At 44.1% G+C, this 26811-nt stretch overlaps 1 protein-coding gene across 4 annotated transcripts in view; it reads right to left on the bottom strand.

The window, feature by feature from the left end:
- The window catches only part of LOC123758614 (chromatin-remodeling complex ATPase chain Iswi), a 103285-nt gene that overhangs the window by 39650 nt on the left and 36824 nt on the right, over nt 1–26811 (bottom strand). For all 4 annotated transcript variants that reach the window (XM_045743068.2, XM_045743069.2, XM_045743070.2 and 1 more), the window contains 8 exons: nt 18480–18660; nt 14999–15177; nt 11166–11331; nt 5897–6111; nt 5597–5711; nt 5297–5435; nt 2991–3139; nt 2119–2228 (listed from right to left, as the gene is read on the bottom strand). In XM_045743068.2, the coding sequence (XP_045599024.1) occupies nt 2119–2228; nt 2991–3139; nt 5297–5435; nt 5597–5711; nt 5897–6111; nt 11166–11331; nt 14999–15177; nt 18480–18660 (1254 nt within the window). The remainder of the gene's footprint in view (nt 1–2118; nt 2229–2990; nt 3140–5296; nt 5436–5596; nt 5712–5896; nt 6112–11165; nt 11332–14998; nt 15178–18479; nt 18661–26811) is intronic.

Here is a 26811-nt window from a genome sequence, read left to right as displayed (position 1 = left end):
CTGAGCGGACAACGCTTGGGATTCGTAGTTCTAAGGTTCTGGGTTCGATTCCCGGCAGAGGCGGAAACAAATGGGTCAGAGTTTCTTTCACCCTGATGCTCCTGTTCACCTAGCAGTAAACAGGTACCTGGGAGTTAGACAGCTGCTATGGGCTGCTTCCTGGGGGATGTGTAGCAAAAATAAGGCCTGGTCGAGGACCGGGCCGCGGGGACGCTAAGCCCCAAAATCATCTCAAGATAACCTCAAGATAGTTCAGGAGGAGCATGAACAGACTGGAGGCAAAAAATGCACGAGACAACCTGTGGAGCAATGTCAACACTGAATGTAAGCAGCAGCAGTTCTGCCAATGGTGAACGATAAGAGGGAACAGTACTGGGCACGAGATGCTTGTCGAGAAACAACAAGACAAAAATGACAGGACTACCCTGACAGAAAGTGAAGAAAGATGATGAAGATTACCACAATAAATACAAAATGTGAACCAGGTAACTTTACAATGTTGATGCCAGTCAACTTCATAGAACTGCTGCAAAAAAAAAAGATGCAGGTGGGAGACCAACATCCCAGCCATCTGATCGCCTTACAAATGGCGATAGGCCCTCATAAAACACTCCAGGCGTGAAGAGCAGAAGAGAAGGTCGAACCTGTGAAGTACCTCGCTGAAAGAGGTGGAGCCATGGAAAAATACCTAGGTTTGGACACCGAGCCAAAAGTGCCAAGGCTGAACTGGCCACCAGGGAGCCACAAGAATTACTCTCCTGTGTAGGACTAATATTTAAAACACCCAAAACAACAACCAAACTGGGGAAAAGAGGTGAATGCACTCCACCTCGACCAGCCCAACAAAAAGACATCTACCATCAAAGCCTCACAATCATGGAACAGAGCCACGTAGGAGGGAAGGCAATGATTCCACATCGATGTTAAAATATCTACCATGGGGCAACCGTACATCTCGCAAAACCAACGTAAGAATGCATTGTTAATGGTCCACTCCATGAAAATGGGACAGAAGTGAGGCAAACCATCTGCAAGAATGTTACACACACCCAAACCCTAAGAAGCCAGAAGACAAGCAATACAAAAGGTCCAACTCCACAGGGAAAGGGACTGAAGTAACCCCTTCCACTTAGTACAGGCAATGAACCACCAGGGAACAGAGTGAAGCTGGAGCACAGAGCCCAGAGGAAGCCAATTCCTCTTCAGGGCATACCACATAGCTGAGTACTGTGCTCATGCATCGTACTGTACGGGCGAAGGAACAGATCCCACCACCGACCATAGGTGGCTTGGCGAGGGCAGTTCACAAAGCCCTAACCCAGAGACGAGGCATTCATGAACACATTGAGCAATGGAGGAGAGCGGTACCATTGAGCCCAACCCCAAAAAGCCCAAAGAGGAAACTGGCAAAGCAAGAGCCAATGAATGGCAGGCAGGGCCAAACTCAGTAGTCCAGAGAACAGCAGAATGGCAGAACCGGAGAATCCAGTACAACACCCCGAGCCAAACCTTGGCCAGCGGGAAAACCACTAGGGCCTGGGGCTAGTTCAAGCTCCCTAACAACCACCTGACCAATGAACGAGGCCGATTTAACACCCGATGGTGACGAAGCTGCAGACGGAGCAAAGCCACTGACAGCAGGCACAGTGACACCGACCAAGAGCCCTAAATGAGGCCAGCCAAGTATGTCTTGGTCCCCAGTAGGCCTTTGACTGGTATGACTCTTTAGGTGGAACAATCTCAGCAACATAGCTGTAGGGAGCCACTGAGGGGGGGGGGGGGGATTCCCCAAGAAAACTAAATAGACAAAAAATAGATGTGAAGTAGAGTCAGAGGCTATCCATACAGTAGCTTCAACCTTCCCTGTAACACATGACCATCCTATGGATGAGTAGTGGGAAGGAACCACACCCAACTTTGAGACCTTTCTGCTACACCATGGCTAAATTGTATTATCAAACCATAATCATCAATCATTTGAAGGTGCACAAAGACACCTGTCATGCACATTACCGCTCATCTAAATTTCAACATAATATTTAGAGGTAATTCTAACGAGATACACTGAATTGAAACTCGGCTGCCCATCATTAGAAATGTAATATAAAGTAAACAAACCTGTAATCTTCGCCCTCAAACTGGTAGACTGAATTAGTGGGGACATCAAGTGTGAACTGGCGAAGCGACGACTCCCCAAGAGCTTCTAGCTTCTTGTTCAACTCTTCTGTCTGTGTGTGTATGTAAATGTCAGTAATGAGCATTTGCACCAGTTAACTATATATTATAATTTAACTCCTAAGATAGTTAAGAACAGTAAAGCATCACTTGCAGATACAGAAAACATGATAATATAACATTCAAAATTAATCATTACACGTATATAAGCTTCATTTTTCAAATTTCAAATTATTTTAGTGTAATTTAAAATGGCATAAAACTATCTTGTGCAGCTTGGGATCGCTTCATGCAACATTTGTCCGAGTTGACTAACTTAGTGTAGAGTAGCGTAGAGTAAATGATCCCTACATCCTCACCACCAGGGTCAGGTACAACATTTGCTTGTTAGTTCACTGGTAACTAAACTCAACCCTAAACAATTGAAAACAACATGAACTTACTCAAGTGAAATGTTAGCAGTCAATTTGTATAACTACAAGAACAACTGATCAAAATAGTGTATCTTTTCCAATTAGTATTTTTTTTGTCAAGAGGCAAATATCACATTATGAAAACTTGCAAGTGTTTGGAGGTGAGCAAGCAGGCAGTGAACTAGCACGTAAACAATATACTGTGCCTCACCCATCATGTGGCTCTACAAGCAATGGCTAGTTTCTATTTTTGTTACTCTTTACATAGTCGGTGACCCTGAACATTGGGGCAAAAGTTTTTTAACAACACAATACAGTCTTATTCCTTACTATAATCTACTTTGAAAATGAATACATGAAGGCACACTTGGGGTTACAACAAGAGGTGACACTAATGATCACCTTCTCTTCTCCCCTTCCAATGATGGAGTCAATGTCTTCATCTGTAAACTCGTCATCTTTCCCTTTAAACACCTCGTTGGCACCGTGTCTTATCATCGCCAGCATCTCGTCCTTGGCCAATGCGTTAGTTTTGTTATCCATCAAGCGACCTGAGAAAACACACTCAAATTCTATCGGAGATGATTCATAAAACAATCAAATAAACAAATACTCGGACTGGAGCTCCTCATTAGGATGGATGAAAATTTCAAAAGGCTAATATACTCCATATGCAGGCGATGAGTCACAATAACGTGGCTGAAGTATGTTGACCGACCACACACTAGAAATTGAAGGGACGACGACGTTTCGGTCCGTCCTGGACCATTCTCAAGTCGATTAATATACTCCATTATGAAAAACTACACACAGGGTATCCCACGTGCCTGTAACCACAGGATGTACTAACAAAACCAATTTAATTTTTACTTCATTATTTTATTTGCTGCATAGGATGTGTTCAATGTGTCTACCATTATAGTTGATTCACAAAAGCAGACACGGTATCCAGTCAGCAATTACCTGGGCACTGGTGTGAGGAGACTTATGGGACACCCTGTGCAACTGTCCCTGCAGACCCCTTGCCATCTCTCTCATACCATGCTGCAAAGCACTTGACAAACAAATCCTCACTACAAAACACTTGTATACAGTACTGTATATAAACTGACAGAGCAAATACTTCCAACACCTGATATGAATCAAATTTTTCAAACCAACATTTCTTAACATATTAACCACTTAACTGCGCCAACCGAGTATTCTCGGTCGGCGGGAAACTGCGCCAACCGAGAAAACTATTTTTTATTTTTCCTTACCCATTCTAAATTTGTACAAGGTTGGTTGTGCACGAAATGGACTCTTAGGACCTCCAGTGAGAGGCAGCTATCTTGGAAAAAATTCCCAGAATGCCCTAGAGCTGCTGGCTGGGTTAGTACCGAGTGAGCAACCATGGGTGGCGCACGCGCCTCTGGCTCCCAAACACCTCTCTGACGTGGTGTTGAAAGATAACACACTGTCAGTGAAATTCAAACCTTATTGTTTGAAGAACATAAGGGTCATAATATTGGTGAAGCTAGGCGCAATAAGGACCTAACACAAAGGTCGGATGCAAGTGATACAGCCCCTATGAGAACGATACAGAGAGCGTATTCAGTTGTAGCTCAGAGCGTCACCCTTGCAATCCTATGCTATCTCCAATTTATTTAGAGGATACATAGATGAATCATTTTCTGTGTTCAGTGATGATGCATCTGATACATGTAGCATAGATGAACAGTGTTAGCGGCTTCCATTGTGGTATTTTCCATAGATATTTTCAAGAATACCTGAATCTCTTCCTGACTGATGGACACTCTTTGAGGCTAGCTGAATCTCTTCCTGTGTGGGACCACACAAAACGATCTTTTCAAGACTACCTTACAAATTGATCTTTTCCTATAATCTTTTCAATACTACCTTATGCTTTACAAGCTTGGCTACATACAACCTACAAGTTCTAAAGCCAAGGGTGTACGTGAGTGCGTTATTTGCAAGCACACAGAATGAAGAAACAGGAAGCGAAAATCTATCTGTACCTGGTGCAACGACAGCGAAGTCGCACTGTGCACCATGGACAACTTCATTGATTATTACTCACTTCCGAAGTACTGAGTGTGTAATACAGTGTGTGAAACTGTACATATTGTAATTTCAGTGAATTTTTAACAAGTAATATTGCAACAATAATCATTTTTTGTGGACACATTACTGACACATGTATCACAGTTCCATGGAACATTATGAACGTTCTACTGTATACATATTGTAAAGGACACAAAAATGCATCATATACGATAAAAACAAATAAAACCGCATTGGAAATACATAGAACAAATAATTGAAAATATATTTGTGGCAACACCCGGTGATTGAATGGCCCAGGTGACCGTGTCTGGGCGATTCATGCACGGGCGACCAGGCCCTGATGACGTCACAGCGCACCTTGTCCACGTCCCCACAGTCAAAGTGAGTGGAATTTGGTATTTATTTTTACATAGACATGTTCAGGGAAGGGAATTTATCATTTTATGAAGAAAAAAGAATTTTTTGAGAACACTTTATTTCATGCGCACCGGGGGAATTTCACAATAAACTCGGCGCAGCACGGTGGTTAATAACCATCTATACTTAACTTACATCTTCATTACGTCAATCACACCACACGTGACAAAGGAACGGAAACTGCAGGTACATACCAGGGTACTCAACATTATATCCTGCCTTACCCTGTTGGATGACCATCTTGTCCAGACGGAGTTTGACCTCTGCACGTTCCACTAATTTTTCTTCCATGGAGTTTTCTTGAATAAATCTAAACACTTTTACTTGCTTCCTTTGCCCAATACGATGTGCTCTGTCCATAGCCTGCATGTAAAGAACAATGTACCAAGCTGGTTTCTCACAGAAAAAGTATAAAACCTGCCAGAAGAAGTATGTACACTCACAGAAGTGAATATATTCATTGGACAAAATTCTCTTAAACCAGCTTTAAGAGAATAAATTAATTTAAAATACAGCATATGAACCTGTAAGTCCATCTGTGGGTTCCAATCAGAGTCAAAAAGGATGACGATATCTGCTGTAGCCAGATTGATACCTAGACCGCCAGCACGAGTTGATAACATGAATAGGAACTTGTCTCTGTTGATAAAATGAGGATAATTACTGCATTACAGCACAGTAATCCATTTTACTCATTAAATAAACAACACACGAGCAGATTTTATGATATACTGTATAAGCGGCATAAGGCTAGCCAAACTTTAAAAATAAAAAGAACATGAACAAATAAGCATCGAACCAGTCTTCTAATACACAGTACTCACGAATTAGGCATATTATATTCATCAATCTGCCTTTGGCGGTCTTCATGTGCAGTCTGTCCATCAATACGACAATACAAATATTTGCGCCAAACACAATAGTCTTCCAAGATATCCAACATGCGTGTCATTTGGGAAAAGAGCAAGACTCGTGACCCCATTTCCCTAAGCTTGGGAAGCAGCTTGTCAAGTACTATCATTTTGCCAGAGTTCTCCACCTGTCAAAATAGAACAATAAATGTAACAATCACTGCACTGGGAAACATCCATCCATACACTATCACCACCCTGTACCCCACCTTCACAAGGACATCACGCATCACCAACGAGAAAAAAAGATCACAATATAATAAAAGGTTACAATATTTGAAAAAAAGGAGAGAAATATCACTCATCCATCCATTATATGAATGACATTATTAGCATCATGGATGAATGAGCACCACTACACACTGGAAGGCATCCACACCCTACATCTCACCACTTTGTAAGATTACATGAACAATAACCTTTTATTATTATAAACAAATGCATTCATCCTTACAAACAGCTACCCCCCCCCCCCTCCACCATTTTCTGCCTTAACATAGCACATGTGTAGTTTATACTCAACTCTTGCCTTCTCACGCGCTCACCACATCCACCCATTTTTGTCTCGACCACTCTTTCTTCATGTCCACAAATTTACTTGAATCCATTTTCTTTACCAGTCTCTCATCATCCATTCATTCAACATGACTAATCTCAGTAGGCTCTTGTAAATCTTGTAGCTTATTTACTTTTACACTCTACATACATTATATTTAAGATATTTTATTCCTTACATATCTACTCTCAAAAACAACACTGCATCTACCTGGTCCTTGAAAACAAATTTATAAATCTTTGCCACAATCCTACAAGAGGTTGTTTTGGAAGCTAGAGTCCAAAGACAAATTTGCATGAACATTTTTCCAATAAACAACGAGAGCAGTGATCAGAGGCAGTGTATCACACTGGAGGAATGTCACTAGAGGAGCACCAAAAGGCTCAGTCCTTGTACTCAGTCCTCAGTAATGTTCACTGTCTATATAAATAATCTACCAGAGGTGAATCAGCATTATATAAATATGTTTGCAGATAATGCTAAGTTACTAGAGACTTTGATGATTACCATGCCCTTCAAAATAACCGAGACAAATAAGTGAATGAAGCAATACGTGGCAAATGGAATTTAATGTAAATAAATAATACATAATGGAATGTGGAATAGGCAGAAAACAAGCTCCACTCATCCAGTAAATAATGTGAAAAGATACCAAAGGCCTTTGACAAAGAAAGATATCTAGGGGAGGCTCTGAATAACTGTCACCAGAGGATCACGTCACACGTGTGTGCGAGAAGCTGCTGTTATACCAACAAATTTGAGAATACACAGAGAAATCACACTAATATGACTGCATCAATGAGAAAATCCATAGGAGCCGTGATGAGGATTCAAACACGTGCGGTGGGTGTTCCCAGGTACATGCTCTGGATGACTAGATCACAACATGGTCAGTCGAGGTAAATGTTCCACTATGCTCTTCAGACCTCCTTTGTTGCCCAGACCCCTCTTTGCCTCTCAGACTCTCTCTACCCTAGACCCTTGTCTCTCAGAGCCCCTCTGCCTCTCGTCATCCTCCTTATTACCGGACACTTCCCACTCCACAACCACTTATTGTAGAACTGCATCTATCTCTCACTTGCAGCATACACCAAGGGGAACCAAATAGAAGAGCTATGTGAACTCTGGTAACAGTTTCCAAGAAGTCTTATGGTAAGGTACATCAATGCTGATGAGGTATCATTAAAATGGAGGAAATAAAAAGGAGTTAATGAAATAAACTGACATAATTGCAATATTAGAAACTAAAAAACTAATATGATCATGGATGCCATTTTTATAGGGGGGGGGAATACAAAGTGATAAAGAAAGAATTGACAGACAGGGAGAAGGAGGGGGAGGGTTTACCACTCCTAATAAAGCAGAAATGGAAGTTTGAGGTACTGGAAAATTGGAGACGTGACGGATACACAAGCTCCATAATTTGAACTGACAGCAGAACTGAAGAGGACTGTGGTCTTGGTCACCTACAATCGCTTACCAAACAGAAGAAGACCCAGACAGGAATATGACAACCACGAGGCAAGTATAGATGAACTGTAGAGGGCAGCAACAGCAGCTCACACAATGAGAGGAAAACTGTTGGTCTTAATTTTAAATCACAGAGAGATTGATTGAGAATTGAGGAAGCCCCATGATGAGGAAGAAACGTGGGGAGCAAAATTAGCGAAAGACACAAGAGAAGGAGGATACACCAAGTCTATTAGACCTGATCTTCACCCAGAACGAGAGAATCCAGGCAGCAGATGTAAGAAAGAGGTGCAGGGAGAGGGGAAGGGAACCATAGAAGGGAAGGGAAACAAAAATTGGTGAAGGCGCCAGGAGGCTGAACACAAGATACTATCTAGTATCATACTAGGAGATAAAATCTTTCAAGAATCAGGTAGAGAGAAAGATCTGGGGGTTGATATTACACTGAATCTGTTCCCAGAAGCCCATATCAAAAGGATATCATTTGCAGCATATGTCAGGTTGGCCAACAAGAATTGCCCTTAGAAACTTGTACAAGGAATCATTTACCACATATGTCAGACCACTCCTGGAATATGCAGCTCCAGTCCATACAGAGTTAAACACAAGACAACGTTAGAGAAGATTCAGAGGTATGCCACCAGACTAGTCTCAAGAGCCGAGAGGTGTAAGTTACGAAGAAAGGTTACAGGAATTAAACCTCACATCCATGGAAGACAAGAGATAAGAGTGACATGATCACCCCTATAAAATTCTCAGAGGAATTCACAGGGTAGATAAGGGTACACCATTTAGCATGGGTTAAACATGAACAAGATGACACATGTGGAAACTTATAATTTATATCAGCCACAGAGACATCAAAAATAATTTTTTCAGTGTCCTAGTAATTAACAAATGGAATGCATTAGGCAGTGATGTGGTGGAGGCAGCCTCCATTTACAGTTTTAAATGTAGATATGATAGAGTCCAATAAGCTCAGCAACCTGTACACCAGTTGATTGTCAGTTGTGAGGTGGAACCAAAGAGCTAAAGTTCAACCTCTGCAAGCACAACTAGACGAGTACACACACACACATGAAGCTTTTCCAATATTTACACTGTACTATAAAAATAGCCTGATACCACTGATACATTAGTACATATCTAATATCAAAAACCTACATAATTTTCTAAAGCATTTATACAATTTATGACCTGTATTACTTGAACCCTTTAACTGTGCAACACGCCTGCAGGCCCACGTCTGGGGTGCACTACGCACCTCCGAGTATTTGTATTTTTCACGTTCCATTAAAAACTCCCGCGGCTACATGGGGTTCACATCAGCTTCCTCAGGGCTCTTGTAAACAGACGCCATCTTTAAAAAAATCGTGGCCTACATTCCCGGGTGTGAGAGCCTCAGTAGTGAGTGAGCAACCAAGGCCGGTGCACGCAGCATGAGCTCACAGCACTGCTGTTCAGCTTGTGACCACAGCATCGCCTAATAATGTCAAAATATACCTGGTTGATGGGGTTCTGGGAGTTCCTCTACTCCCCAAGCCCGGCCCGAGGCCAGTTATAACTTGTATTATTTAGCCATGATAGTATTACAGAAGAGCTTGAGTGTGATAATGACTGTGTACAATGTTCAAATATTAGTGATTCAATGCTGTTCACGATGTTCACAGCGCTAGACACTGCACCACAACATTATTTCGTCCATCTAGGAATCTTCAAACGACTTCTTAGATTCCTTTACAAAATAAACTTGTGGTCAATTATGTATTTACAGGATTTAGTGACCAGTACTGTGGTGATAATAAGCACTGTGCGTAGTATTGTGGGAGGAGTAATTGTGGTGAGAGAGCAAGGGAGAGAATCGAGGTAGCCTCACTGTGTGGCAGCCACTCTTGTTTTGCTCATCATACTAGCTTAGTGGTTCGTTATGGTGAACACATTTGTACATGGGTATATACAATGTGTGTATATAGTATAGTAACAGCAACAGGAGTATGGTGGAAGGAGCTATTTTCGTGAGGGAGGTGACGTGATCGTAGCGTCGTCTGCTGGCTGCTGTTTGATTTCTCATGCAGTGTATGGTTGCCACTGTAAAATTTGATCACAATACCGGCTTACTTGCATAGTTCTGGTGAATAAAACATGTATAGGTATACATAACATGTGTAAATATTGTAATACAAACAATAACAGTATGGTGGGAGGAGCAATGTTGGCGAGTAAGATGTTGGAGGAGTGAGGGCGAGACTGGATGTTGGAGGAGTGAGGGTGTGGAACCTGACACTCGCAGAGTTCTGAGTGTGTTCATGGTGAATGTATATAGTGTGTGATAGTGTACAGTGTGTAAATAGACTGTATATATACATAAATTAGCATAATACAATGGAAGTATGTGCCGGATATGTGTACACATGTGTCATGCACGTAACAGTGTATTCAGACAGTATGGACGTTCTACTGCCATAATATAGCGTACATGTTCATTATACATAGGATTGGCACGTAAAAGCATATAAAATGTATTTAGAACTGTGCACAGAAAATGAACAAAAATATATTTGCAGTCTCCGTGGTGTAGTGGTAAGACACTCGCCTGGCGTTCCGCGAGCTCTATGTCATGGGTTCGTATCCTGGCCGGGGAGGATTTACTGGGCGCAATTCCTTAACTGTAGCCTCTGTTTAACGCAACAGTAAAATGTGTACTTGGATGAAAAAACGATTCTTCGCGGCAGGGGATCGTATTCCAGGGACCATAGGATTAAGGACTTGCCCGAAACGCTACGCGTACTAGTGGCTGTACAAGAATGTAACAACTCTTGTATATATCTCAAACAAAAACAAAAAAAACAAAAAAAAAAAATCGTGGCAACTCGCACATCCTGTTCCGAGCGCCCTTCTGGCCCCGGGGGCGTATGACATGGGCAACCAGGGAATGATGACGTCACGCACGAACTTACGGACCCTATAGCAGCTAAAGTACTTACAATTTCGACCTTCTGTTACTATATCCTTACTCAGGGAAGGGTTTTTGACACTTTAAAAACAGAAAAGAATTTTTTCCAGAGATTTTATTTCCTGCGCACTTGGGGGGGGGGGGTCATATTTGGAGGCCACACAGTTAAGGGGTTAAAGAGAGGACTCTATTTTTTATCTTACCAGATGATAGTCTGTTGTGTATGGTGGGCCGGGCTCTGCTCCGTCAAAGAGGTAAGGGTGGTTACAGCATTTCCGCAGCTGCATCAAAATGTTCTGCAAACGCATTTTCTCTGTGCGACCAGCACCATTCACGACATCAATATCTTTCATCAAGATCTTTGTATACCTATAAAAAACAAAATAATAATAATCTAAACAAATTTGGACAATACTAAAGATTATAAGGTTCTCCTCTTTCAAAGCAAATTTTGCTTAATTTACCTTCTCAAACATAATGTATACAAGCTATTAATCATGTAAGCTTAACAGCATTACAATGACAAGATGAATACCTCACCAGTATATCTAAAAGAAAGATTCACCTACAGTACTAGGAAATATTCATCATCAGATAACTGGCAATTTTTTTTTTTTTTTTTTTTGATAAAATGAGCCCCACGGCTAAAACGGCCGGAACACAGAGAGCAAACCGAGCGCCATAGTCTAGGCCGAGCGCCATAGTCTAGGCAGCCAGACAAGCACACTGTGCAAGGTTGCTGGCCACAAAATCGGAGCCCATAATAAAATAAAGAAAACAAGTCAATGATCACAGTTTGTGAGGACAGGAGTGAGGTAATAATATACAGAAGTACCACAGTCTCGTACACAAGACAAGACTGCCCCGGGAACACAAGACAAGACTGCCCCGGGAACACAAGACCAAGAGACATGACCACCACCCATAATTCCTCTGGGTAATGGACAGAGTAAGAAAAGATGGATGAATCAATATGATTGGTACACCCAGAATTGGATATAGGTGGAAACTGGGTACCCAAAGAAGCCACAGAGACATTAGAAAGAACTTGCCCAGAGGGAAAGTAGTAAGGAAAGGGAATGTAAGAGACAGGGATGAGGTGGAGGCTGTGAACGTAGATGTAGGAGCGCAAGAAGCTCAGGAAAGTGTACACCAGTAGAACGATGGGCGAGAGGCGGGCCCAAAGAGCCAAAGTGCAACCCCCTACAAACTCAACCAGAAGAGGACAACGATGCAAGTACAAACTTCCCCAAACTACTGACAACACATTAGCAGTTACGAGGGAAGAACACACCAATTCACGTACCTCCCCACCCATTTCAAAGTTGACATAACCCACACCCGAGACATGTTACACATAATGAACGACCGAGTTCCCGGTAAGAACAATGGTGCATTAACTAAAAGAAAAATGCCCCATAAGTGGGAGAGAAAAGACAAACTTCCAATCGCCCGGCTGCCATATGCAAAGAGTGAACGACAACAAACCACAGCTGTGGGATGGTGCACCACGACCAGTGCGCTGCCCTGGAGGCCAGTCGCGTCAGCACAAAACATCACTCAGAAACCCAAGGTTTACAATCTGTATAGCAAAACACTTGCCTACAACATGAACAACAAAACCACTAACTTGAGAGGAAAGAGCAGGGGTACCAAAAGCACTGGAAAATAACGTGCAATAAATGGATGATGAACCACACAAAAAATTTTTTTTATAATCAAAATTTTTTCCCCCCTGTACAAAACATTCAAGCAAAAGATGGACGCATCCAATGCATGGGTGCATAAATCATGCCAGCAAATACAATAAAACTAATTCAGAAAGAGAAGGATGGGACAAAAACCCTCTCCCCCTGCTGCAACAACTCCTGCCCAGTAGGCACAAAGGCCCAAGCAGGGTCAAAAGAAGCCCAAGCACTACAAGTGAACTCCCCCCCTCCCACTGAGTCCCAGGAACACCCAACACGGGCCCCGGGGTAGAGCCCTCTTCCACGGTCACCACCCTTGAAGAAAATATGGTGTCTAGGAGAAAAGCTTCTATCTAAGAAGGGTGTCTGCTGGGTTGAACCAGATATCTTTGTGGGAAAATCGGATTCAACCACTTCCGTGCCCGCATTGAAAGGAGCAGCCCCCGAAGCTATAAGAGCCTCATCCCGAGATAAACCCCACTCTGATTCTGAAACCCTCAGACGTCTAGGAGCAGGAAGTAGGGAGGGGGGGGGGGGGAATAGGAGCAGGGGCACAGATGGAACCAAGGTCAGAGAGAGACCAACTCCCCCCAAATCCTGGTCACTAAAACCCATGTGGGGCAGCTCTAGGGCCTCCAATTGGGCAACTAACCTGGCGCGTTGCAAGAAGGAGAATTGAGCATGCAACGCAGCCACCGCCTGATTCCTGAGATCAAAGACAAGGAATGAGTAAATTGAAGCACAAGAGGGGAACCAAGTCCCACAACACACAGAAATCACAACAGCGTGATACATCAAATGAACAAATCCACAAGGGCCGTGATGAGGGACGTAAGTTCGGACCCACATCACGGCCCTTGTGGATTTGTTCAAATCCTACAAAATTCTGGGTCATAGTGTCACCAGCCCAACAGGCAGCATGACGGAGGCAATACAGATTGCCCTGAGGCAGGGGTGACAAGCAACCTTTAACTTCACACAAGGCGAGAGTGGACTCTGAATTAATATCCATGGCACCACAGAGCCCACAGAGGTTTTCCAAGGCTCATATGGTAAAGTAGCCCTATGGGAAGCCCAGGCACTGGGGCCAGCTAAGCTGGTAGAATCCCTGTCTAGTAGAAGGCAAACTGACTACTAGTAGCAGCAGTGAAACCTCAGGGGCAACAGAGGAGGACTACCAACACCACCTAGGCTAGCCTAATAGGGCCACCAATTATAGGACCCAATAAAACCCCCCACCAACACCACCTAAGCTGGGCAGACTTCTCTATCCATAAAAAGCCAAACACCTGAAAAGGAACAAAACACAACACAACAAATAAACTGGCAGTCAGAGAGAAGCATCAGCCACTGTGTTGCAGTAAAGCAGGCTGCACCAGCTGCAGTGCGCCCCACCCAGCCAAAACATTCCCCCACCCGGGCCAAGGAGGAAAGCCCAATACCCGACATACCCCAAGGGCCAAGACAACCTCAAGCAATGAAGTCCCTTTAACGGGGAGTGATTCCTGAATGCCTCAGGGAAGATAACCTTGAAACACAAGGGTAGTATTTACGGTGCACCTAGGGAAGCTCACCCTAGGTGCATGCTGCTCCACGTACAATAAGACACCTGACCAACACCCACACACATACACTGCTGGTACAGCCACACAGGGCAAAACCCAGAACAGGAACTTGAGGCCAGAGGTGACTGATCTAACCCCCAGCACATCTGTTCAAGAACTGGAGTGATGACTGCCAGCTCTGGTGAGCAGGCTCCCCCTCCTCTCCATTGTAGTGTTAATGAGCATGAGTGCTAGTTGCATGGAGTATTGCTTGTTTGGTTTCTTTCTAGGGAAGTTAATTTGATCTTTTAGGTTGTAGATTACACTGTTAACAGACAGTGGTCTGTTTTGATTTGCCTAACTTTCTGGATCCTTTCCCAGTCGATGGCAAGTATGACATACGGTGCTTTAAATATAAAGTGATCATAGGCCATTGTTCCCTGCGCCTCACTAAGGGGAGGGAGCAATGGTCCCCGGTAAACATAAGGATTCCTGTGACTGATGACCCCCAAGCTAATTTAGCACATATCAGTTTGGTTAGCTTCAGGGAGCCAACGGGGCTCGCTCCTCACAAAAAAATATTTAAATGTTTAACATTAAAATTATGCTTTCAAACAAAAATGAAACAATGGAAAGTGGGTGCGACTGCTTGGGTCAGTATGGGTTTATGCTTGAAGAAATATGCAAAATGCAGTAAGAAGATTTTGTAAAACCCACCCAAATAGTATAATACTGACTAATCATATTAATACATCATGTGGTATATATTACCAAAATATTTGTATGTAATATAAAATTACCCACCAGTCACGCTGCATTTTAGATAACTGGATGTACACTTTCGTCTCTTTCTTGGGCAAGAGACGCTTTTCTACGTCTGACTTGAGCCTACGCAGCAAAAACGGTCTCAGTACAGCATGCAGACGTTCAACAAGGGTAGCATCACCCAAGCAGTTGTTGGTATTGAACCACGAGTCAAAATCCTGTGGAAATGACAGACTCAATATATAAAGTAGTTTAAGCATAACAAAAACCATAATTATTAAGAAGAGTAAGAGCATGCTAGGATGTATTATGATAGTTGACTGAAAATGGTGCACCCAGAACTTATAAACACCAGGCATTATAAACACAATACACTTCCACTCATATGGACTTGGACTTAAAGTTAGGTACTGAAAGCAGCTAGGTTATTCTACACCTGTTGGAATGAAACCAGTTTCTCCGGACTATCAGATGCCATGTAACACCTGTTGGAATAAAACCAGTTTCTCCGGACTATCAGATGCCATGTAATACCAGTGCAAATGAAGCCTGTTTCTCCAGATTATCAGATGCCAAGTAATCAACATCTCTGAATGGTAATTTCTGGTTAACTATGCTTTCATCCCAAAATACTGTAGACACTCGATTATCCGGGATTCGAACATCTGGAAAACGCCTTTATACGGCCAAAATCGTGACCGGATAAAGTTCTCAATATCTGGCCAAAATGGCCATGGGAGCTGGATAAAGTTGGTCTAGCCGGATAAAAAATCGGAGCCGGTTAACTTGCTGCCGATGTTATACTAACCGGACAGTCAGCCGGATAATCATTGAATTGTCCAGATATGAAAGCCATGGGGTGGGCCGTACCGTATTAAGACGCATGAGGTGGCTAAAGAAGCTACCAAGATTAACAAGAAACGTCCAAAAATCCTAGAAGAGGTTGAAAAGCTACTGCTAGTCTGGATGAATGAAAGGCAATTACATAGCGATAGTGTGTCTGAAGCTCTTGTTTGTGCAAAGGCCAAGAAGTTGTATGTGGACCTTGTCAGGAAGACACCAGGTGCGTCGTCTGAAGAGGAGGAGATATTTAAGGCAAGCCGTGGATGGTTTAAGAAATTTAGGGAGAGAGACACCAGGTGCGTCGTCTGAAGAGGAGATATTTAAGGCAAGCCGTGGATGGTTTGAGAAATTTAGGAAGAGAAGCGGTATCCACAGTGTTGTGCGACGTGGGGAGGCTGCCAGCTCTGATAAAGCTGCTGCTGAGAAATTTGTACCAGAGTTCCAGGAATTTGTTGCTAGAGAGGAGTTCTTGCCCCAACAAATTTTTAATTGTGACGAGACTGGCCTGTTTTGGAAGAAAATGATGAAGAGGACTTACATCACACAGGAGGAACAATCTTTGCCTGGCCACAAACCGATGAAGGATCGGCTTACTCTCGTCCTCTGCGCCAATGCAAGTGGCGATTGCAAGGTCAAGCCGCTGCTATTCTACCACTCAGAAAATCCACGCGTGTTCAAGGCATGTAAAGTGTACAAGGCGCGACTGAAGGTGATGTGGAGGTCCAATAAGAAATCCTGGGTCATGCGGATATTCTTCACTGAATGGGTCAATGATGTTTTTGGCCCCTCAGTGAGGAAATATCTTGAAGAGAAGCTGTTGCCACTCAAGGCCTTGCTTGTGCTCGATAATGCTCCTGCACATCCTCCACAGATACGAGAAGAATTGTATCCTGAAAATCAGTTCATCACCAAGTTCCTTCCTCCCAATACCACTCCACTCCTCCAACCTATGGACCAGAAAGTCATTGCAAACTTTAAGAAACTCTACATGAAGGCCTTGTTGGAGAGGTGTGTTGATGTAACCGACAATACAGAGCTGATCCTCAAAGAATTCTGGAAGAACCACTGCAATATCCTGGGTGCCTTACGTTTGATCGATAAGGCCTGGGAAGGAGTGACAAGGAAGACCCTAAACTCTGCATGGTGTAACCTGTGGCCTGAGGGTGTCCCTGAGCGAGACTTCGAAGGTTTTGGTCCTGCACTTGCATCTGCATCTGTGGAAGACCCGGAAGTGCATCTAGTGGATGATATTGTTGCTCTGGGGCAAACTTTGGGTCTGGAGTTGGATGCTGCTGATGTGCAGGAGTTAGTAGAGGAGCACAGTGAGGAACTGACCACTGAGCAACTCCTGGAACTTCAGAAGGATCTTAATCAAAAGGAGACACAAAAGCTCTAATCAGGGGAGGAGGAGGTAGGGGAGGATGCTTCTGCCTCTTCAAGTGAGATCAGGGAAGTGTTGGGAATGTTTGAAAAGGTGACCGCATTCTTAGAAAAACATCACCCTGATAAAGCAGTGACAACCCGATGTGTGAACATGTTTAATGACAATTTGCTGTCTCGTTTTAGGGACATTTAGGGACATGTCTTGTTTTAGGGACATTTAGGAGCTCCGACAGGGGTTTCCAGGGCCTGTAGGGTAACAACTACGGGAAGCCCGGGCAAGGTGTTGTTAACCGGTTAAAACCCAAAAATAACAAGGGGGTAGAGGACAACACTGAAAACCCCTGCGACGTGTACAATCATGAGGGCCTAGCAGAGGGCCACCCAACACTACCAATGGAACTATAGCCACACTAGGCAGACCCCCACCAGGCAAATGAAAATAAAAACAAAAGAAAAAGCCCGCAAAAGTACACCGTCTCCAGAGGCAACAGGAACCGGTCGCCGCTTAGGTGGCAGGCCGTACAACACCTTGATGCCCTAACCAGTACAATACCAGTCCCTACCCAGGGCCAAACAAGGGCCCCAAGAGCGAGGCAAATGCCGAACAGTAAGAACCTTTACAGAAATGGTTCCCGAACACCCCAGGGAAAATAAACCTGTTACGCAGGGGCAGTATTCACAGGACACTTAGGGAAGGAAGCCCCTAAGTGCATGCAGCCCCGGTACAGATGAGGAACACCTGGCCACCGCACAACACAACACACGGCAGTGAACGCCACGAAAGGCAAACACTGCCTAGGAAACTGAGGCCAGAGAAGCATCTATCCCGGTTGACATTAGCTTACGAACTGATGCTAGGCAGCCGGTGTGGTGAGGTCCGGGGCTCCCCCCCCCTCCCCCTCTCGGGGCGGGAAGGGCTGCGCGGACGATCGGCGCGGGAGTAAAGTGTGATGTTTGCTTGTTTCTTTGGGATTGTAGGGAGTTTCTACCTCTCTGTTTGGTTTTCTGTTTTAGTTTTTACCATGTGGGGTTTGTTTTGTTATGTCTACCTTTCTGGGTGCCTAACCCCGGTCGATGGCAGATAAGGAAAACCCCAACCATAAGGGGTTTTTCCAGGGCCATTGCTCCCTGAAACCTCTCTGAAGGGGCCAGGTTCTGGCGCTGGTCCCTGGTAGGTCTGAACTCCTTAGCTAATGTCCCGGTCTAATATAACTCACATTAGCCCGATAAGGTCCAGGGAGCCGTAGGGGCTCCTCACAGAAAATACAAATCAAAAAAATTTCATAAAGCTGACCTCAGATGAGCTGAAGACTTCAGGAAGTAAGAAATTGAGAAGTGACCACAGCTCGTGAAGGTTGTTCTGCAGGGGAGTACCCGTCAACAACAAGCGATTGGTGGTCCTGAACTCTCGGACAATTTCTGAAAGCTTGCTCTTCTCGTTCTTGATGCGATGAGCTTCGTCAATAACCATGTACCTGAATTAATAAAATCTCTCACAGCACAGCACCACTGAGGAAACAAACCAAACTTACACCATCTTATATGTTAGCAAGAACAAGCCACGTTACCTGTCTATACACGGTACACTGTTCCTAACTTGAGAGCACGTCTGGTGCAGCAGCCCGCCCTCACCCCTTAACAAGTGCCATGAGTGTGAGCCTAGATCAACCCACCTATAGTCTACCAAGGCTCATTAGTCCGAAGATGTACACAAATTAAGGTGCTTTAATTCCACAAAAAACTTCAACTGAACTCTTGATGTCTGTAATACTGTATTGAAATTGAGGTGCAATAAATGTGAGGACAGGTTGGTATCATCTCTGGCAGTTAGTTTCCTCACACCGTTGAGATTTAATAGTATCTTATATTGGAAAGTTATGGTCAAGATGAAATTATATATAGAGCATATGGAAACAGTTAGGAGGCAGGGCATGAAGAGCTAAATCTCATTTCCCTGAAGTCATTGATAAGCAATATAACCACATATTTATATTTCACTATAATTTTACTCTAAATTCAATGCAACAATGCACAGAATGCAAAGAAAACCCATTAATTCAAACCAATCCTCCAAACATATGTAATAAGGGTCTCGGTAGAACAGTTGGATTCGTTCTCGACTCTCCATCGGGAATCCCAGGTGGGACAGAAATGGTTACCTGGAGCATACCTGGAGAGGGTTCTGGGAGGGTTCTTCTACTCCCCAAGTCCGGCCTGAGGCCAGGCTCGACTGGGTATGTTTCCTTTCACCTAAAGCCCTTGTTTACCTAGAAATAAATAGGTACCCAAGAGTTAGTCAACTGTTATAGGGTTGTCTCCTAGGGAAGGTCAGTAAACCGACAGGGGAAGGAGGGGGGGGACTTCGCATAAATCTAACATATATATGTACATACACCATTTTTTAAATTCTTGATAAGGTGAAGAGACAGGAGGTACACATGAAGGCACTAGTGAAAGATAATGAGATATGGAAAACAAACAGGGGTGAATTTGGAGATATTAATAGGAAAATAGACTCATATAGTGAACTACTATATAACCTTAGAAGCTAGTCCCAACAGAATTAGGCAAGGATATGCTAAGACAAATTTCATTGACAGCTCAAATAGAAGAGGTTTATACAGGACTGGAAAATTGAAAAAGGTAATATAAGAAACATATGTGCAAGTAATAAAAGAGAAAGAAATGATCAAGGAAGTATGCTTGGATATCAAAACCAGAAATGACCAACAAGCAAACACTTGACAAGAAAATAGGAAAGAACAGTCTCCACCCAGCTGTCAGAACTGGCACCTGACAGCTGGGTGGACAGCGCTTCGGATTCATAGTCCTGAGGTTCCGGGTTCAATCCCCGGTAGAAGCGGACACAAATGGGCAAAAATATTTCTTTCACCCTGATGCCCCTGTTACCTAGCAGTAAATAGGTACCTGGGAGTTAGACAGCTGCTACAGGTTGCTTCCCTGGGGGTGCGTAACAAAAAGGAGGCCTGGTCGAGGACCAGGCCGCGGGGACGCTAAGACCCGAAATCTTCTCAAGATAACAAGATACAGTCAATCAGTTCAAAACACTGCAGATAGAAGCACATAATAAATTGTGGGTGTTTAGAAAAGGAAATACCATCTAGGATAGAGAGAGCAGCAGAAGAGCAAAAAACCAGCGTTGAATGTAATGAAACTGCATTTTCTGGGTGATACCTGGAGGCTCCCCGGAGCTATCCGAGCTGATATGAATGTATTAGACTGTGGCATCAGTCAAGCGAATGTAGTTCTTAGGCCTACCAGGGATCACGAGCCAGAACCTGGCTCGTGATCCCTCAGAAGAGGCAAGGAGAGCAATGGCCTATAGAAACCCCCGTGTGTTTAGAAAAATTATATGTCTGCCATCGACGGGGTCAGGCACCCAGAAACGTAAGCATCCCAAAACAAACCCCTATTCTGGTGAAAATATTGCTACCAAAAGCCGAACAAGTGAATAAACTCCCTTAAACGAAACGAGCAAACGATCATGATGTCACATGTCACCGCGCCGCTGTCTGCGCAGCTCTCCCCCTCCCCGGGAGGGAAAACAAGTTTGGATCCTTATAACCAAAATGGGGCAGCATCGAGGCAGCCTTGGGGCATCCAGGTGAGCAGCCAACCTAGCGTGCTGCTGCAACCTAAAACGCGCATGCAACACTGAAGCTGCCTGCACCCGAACATCAAAATCAGTGGAATGGGTGAACTGGAGTACAAGCAAAGTACACCATTCACAGAACTCTGGGTCGAAAGTGTCACCGACCCAACAGGCAGTATGACGGAGGCATAACCGGTGAGTGTCACCCTGAGACAAGGAGACAGAGTAACCCTCAAACTTGCACAAAGCAAATGGAGACGGATCACATTCATTGGACCACTGAACCCCAGTACCCCAGTGGGGGTTTCCAGGGCCCTTAGACGCTCCGCTTAGAGAAGCCCAGGCAAGGTACGGTTAAATGGAGCCCCAAACTATCAAGCAAACTACTAATTGCTGAGCCCCTGTGACGTGTACACACATGGGGAACTAGCAGAGGACCAATAACAATACATTCATTCATTCATACATATATACATACATATATCACCACGAGGAAGACCCTTCACCAGGAAGAAAGCAAAAATAAATAAAAGAAAAACCTCACACGCATACAACATCACCAGGCGCAACAGAGCTGGCCGCTGTATTAAGGTGAAAACTAGCTGCATAGTACGATGCACCCCTATAAGTGACAAAGCTACCTCCTACCCAGGGGCTGACATGGGTGCATGAAGCACCCCACCTGACTCCAAAGGTGTCCAATCACCGAGCAGTAAATGACAACGGTGGAGGTAGATCCCAAGCGACTTGTGGAAGGTAACCCCAAGCCACAAGGGCAGTACTTACAGGGCACCTAGGGAGAGAGACCCTAGGCGCATGCAGCCTGAGTACTGGTGAAATTACTACTGGCTCACACACCATCACAGGGCAGGACCACTCCACAAAGCACAGAACTGGACAAAGTCTGAAGCCAGAGTCGCAAGACCGCCAGGTCTCACATCAGCCACAGAACTGGGGGTGAATAGCCAGCGCCGGGGGTCTGGGGCTCCCCCTCCCCCTTCCCAAGGAGGTTTTTTTTTTTCAGGGATATACTTGCACGGGCCCTAAGCCTCTGGCTAGCCCACTAAGTGTTGATTGTTTCTGTTTTACTTGGGCGGAGTATGAGTATTTATGACTCGTGTGGTCGCTTCAGGAAGATTTTGTCCCACGTGTTTAACAACAACTTCTGCTCTGTTGAATCTAAGTTGAAATCTTAATGGGTTTGTAGCTGTGCACTGTGTTAGGTAATGTTCCAGTGGTCTGTCGGACATATCTCCACAATGCTGACATTTCCTCTCATCATCCTGGACCTGTAAGCCTATTTCCCATGCACATGGGCATCCAAGTCTGATGCGATGTAACTGTACTTCTGTTGTTTTACTGCTCCCTTTCATCAAACCAAGTGGTTCATAGTTGGTTGAATTCTTGTACCAACCCGCAGATCCTGATGTTGCAACTGCTGTGTTGTGGTTAATGTACATCTTTTGCATTGCTCTGTTTCTAATTACTTTCTTAATCTGTGATAGACTCTGTGGTATGTATATGTCTAAATTTCTTCTCTTAGTTGCAAGTTTTGCAGCTATGTCTGCAATGTCATTTCCAATTATTCCCACATAACTTGGCAAGGTGGGGAGGGGGAGCTGTGCAGACAGGGGCACAGTGATGGTTTTGACATCATGGTCATTTGCACGTCTTAGTTTGGGGAGTTCTGTCCAACAGTCCAGCTTTTAGTAGCAATTAATAAATAGGGTTTGTTTACAGGCAGCTACCTTTCTGGGTGCCTGACCCAGTCGATGGCATAGAATGCTTCCTACCACATGGGAGTTTCTATAGACCTTTGCTCCTCGTGCCTCTCTGATGGGTCCAGGTTCTGGCTCGTGGTCCCTTCAGTAGGCCTAAGAACTCCATTTGCTTGAGGGGCCTGACAGCTGAGTGGACAGCACTTTGGATTCATGGTTCTGAGGTTCCGGGTTCGATCCCCGGTGGGGGCGGAAACAAATGGCAGAGTTTCTTTCACCCTGATGCTCCTGTTCACCTAGCAGTAAATAGGAACTTGGGAGTTAGACAGCTGCTACGGGCTGCTTCCTGGGCATGAGTAACAAAAAGGAGGCCTGGTCGAGGACCGGGCCGTAGGGACACTAAGCCCCAAAATCATCTCAAGATAACCTGACCGATGCCACGGTCTAATACATTCATATCAGCCCGGATAGCTCCGGTAAGCAGAAGGGACTCCACTCAGAAATTGTTACAGCAGTAACACAATAACATCAAGGATAGTAACATCAAGGATAAACAAGCACCACCACCACACAATAACATCAAGGATAAACAAGCACCACCACCACACAGTAACATCAAGGATAAACAAGCACCACCACCACACAGTAACATCAAGGATAAACAAGCACCACCACCACACAGTAACATCAAGGATAAACAAGCACCACCACACAATAACATCAAGGATAAACAAGCACCACCACACAATAACATCTAGGATAAACAAGCACCACCACCACACAATAACATCAAGGATAAACAAGCACCACCACCACACAGTAACATCAAGGATAAACAAGCACCACCACACAATAACATCAAGGATAAACAAGCACCACCACCACACAGTAACATCAAGGATAAACAAGCACCACCACCACACAGTAACATCAAGGATAAACAAGCACCACCACACAATAACATCAAGGATAAACAAGCACCACCACACAATAACATCAAGGGTAAACAAGCACCACCACCACACAGTAACATCAAGGATAAACAAGCACCACCACCACACAATAACATCAAGGATAAACAAGCACCACCACACAATAACATCAAGGATAAACAAGCACCACCACCACACAGTAACATCAAGGATAAACAAGCACCACCACCACACAGTAACATCAAGGATAAACAAGCACCACCACCACACAGTAACATCAAGGATAAACAAGCACCACCACCACACAATAACATCAAGGGTAAACAAGCACCACCACCACACAGTAACATCAAGGATAAACAAGCACCACCACCACACAATAACATCAAGGATAAACAAGCACCACCACACAATAACATCAAGGATAAACAAGCACCACCACCACACAGTAACATCAAGGATAAACAAGCACCACCACACAATAACATCAAGGATAAACAAGCACCACCACACAGTAACATCAAGGATAAACAAGCACCACCACCACACAGTAACATCAAGGATAAACAAGCACCACCACCACACAATAACATCAAGATAAACAAGCACCACCACCACACAGTGACATCAAGGATAAACAAGCACCACCACCACACAATAACATCAAGGATAAACAAGCACCACCACCACACAATAACATCAAGGATAAACAAGCACCACCACCACACAGTAACATCAAGGATAAACAAGCACCACCACCACACAGTAACATCAAGGATAAACAAGCACCACCACCACACAGTAACATCAAGGATAAACAAGCACCACCACCACACAATAACATCAAGGATAAACAAGCACCACCACCACACAATAACATCAAGGATAAACAAGCACCACCACCACACAATAACATCTAGGATAAACAAGCACCACCACCACACAGTAACATCTAGGATAAACAAGCACCACCACCACACAGTAACATCTAGGATAAACAAGCACCACCACCGCACAGTAACATCAAGGATAAACAAGCACCACCACCACACAGTAACATCAAGGATAAACAAGCACCACCACACAATAACATCAAGGGTAAACAAGCACCACCACCACACAGTAACATCAAGGATAAACAAGCACCACCACCACACAATAACATCAAGGGTAAACAAGCACCACCACCACACAATAACATCAAGGATAAACAAGCACCACCACCACACAATAACATCTAGGATAAACAAGCACCACCACCACACAATAACATCTAGGATAAACAAGCACCACCACCACACAGTAACATCTAGGATAAACAAGCACCACCACCACACAGTAACATCAAGGATAAACAAGCACCACCACCACACAGTAACATCAAGGATAAACAAGCACCACCACCACACAATAACATCAAGGATAAACAAGCACCACCACCACACAGTAACATCAAGGATAAACAAGCACCACCACCACACAATAACATCAAGGATAAACAAGCACCACCACCACACAATAACATCAAGGATAAACAAGCACCACCACCACACAATAACATCTAGGATAAACAAGCACCACCACCACACAATAACATCTAGGATAAACAAGCACCACCACCACACAGTAACATCAAGGATAAACAAGCACCACCACCACACAATAACATCAAGGGTAAACAAGCACCACCACCACACAGTAACATCAAGGATAAACAAGCACCACCACACAATAACATCAAGGATAAACAAGCACCACCACCACACAATAACATCAAGGATAAACAAGCACCACCACCACACAGTAACATCAAGGATAAACAAGCACCACCACCACACAGTAACATCAAGGATAAACAAGCACCACCACCACACAATAACATCAAGGATAAACAAGCACCACCACACAGTAACATCAAGGATAAACAAGCACCACCACCACACAGTAACATCAAGGATAAACAAGCACCACCACCACACAGTAACATCAAGGATAAACAAGCACCACCACCACACAATAACATCAAGGATAAACAAGCACCACCACACAGTAACATCAAGGATAAACAAGCACCACCACCACACAGTAACATCAAGGATAAACAAGCACCACCACCACATAATAACATCAAGGATAAACAAGCACCACCACCACACAGTAACATCAAGGATAAACAAGCACCACCACCACACAATAACATCAAGGATAAACAAGCACCACCACCACACAGTAACATCAAGGATAAACAAGCACCACCACCACACAGTAACATCAAGGATAAACAAGCACCACCACACAGTAACATCAAGGATAAACAAGCACCACCACCACACAATAACATCAAGGATAAACAAGCACCACCACCACCACACAGTAACATCAAGGATAAACAAGCACCACCACCACACAGTAACATCAAGGATAAACAAGCACCACCACCACACAGTAACATCAAGGATAAACAAGCACCACCACCACACAGTAACATCAAGGATAAACAAGCACCACCACCACACAATAACATCAAGGGTGAACAAGCACCACCACCACACAATAACATCAAGGATAAACAAGCACCACCACCACACAGTAACATCAAGGATAAACAAGCACCACCACCACCACACAGTAACATCAAGGATAAACAAGCACCACCACCACACAGTAACATCAAGGATAAACAAGCACCACCACCACACAATAACATCAAGGGTGAACAAGCACCACCACCACACAATAACATCAAGGGTGAACAAGCACCACCACCACACAATAACATCAAGGATAAACAAGCACCACCACCACACAGTAACATCAAGGATAAACAAGCACCACCACCACCACACAATAACATCAAGGATAAACAAGCACCACCACCACACAGTAACATCAAGGGTAAACAAGCACCACCACACAATAACATCAAGGATAAACAAGCACCACCACCACCACACAGTAACATCAAGGATAAACAAGCACCACCACCACACAATAACATCAAGGGTAAACAAGCACCACCACCACACAATAACATCTAGGATAAACAAGCACCACCACCACACAGTAACATCAAGGATAAACAAGCACCACCACCACACAGTAACATCAAGGATAAACAAGCACCACCACCACACAGTAACATCAAGGATAAACAAGCACCACCACCACACAATAACATCAAGGGATAAACAAGCACCACCACCACACAATAACATCTAAGGATAAACAAGCACCACCACCACACAGTAACATCAAGGATAAACAAGCACCACCACCACACAGTAACATCAAGGATAAACAAGCACCACCACCACACAATAACATCAAGGGTGAACAAGCACCACCACCACACAATAACATCAA

Source organism: Procambarus clarkii, chromosome 31, assembly GCF_040958095.1.
Source record: "Procambarus clarkii isolate CNS0578487 chromosome 31, FALCON_Pclarkii_2.0, whole genome shotgun sequence".
In the NCBI taxonomy this organism is placed as follows: domain Eukaryota; kingdom Metazoa; phylum Arthropoda; class Malacostraca; order Decapoda; family Cambaridae; genus Procambarus; species Procambarus clarkii.
Note: the sequence above shows the minus strand (reverse complement) of the source record. Positions and strands in the feature narration are given on the sequence as shown.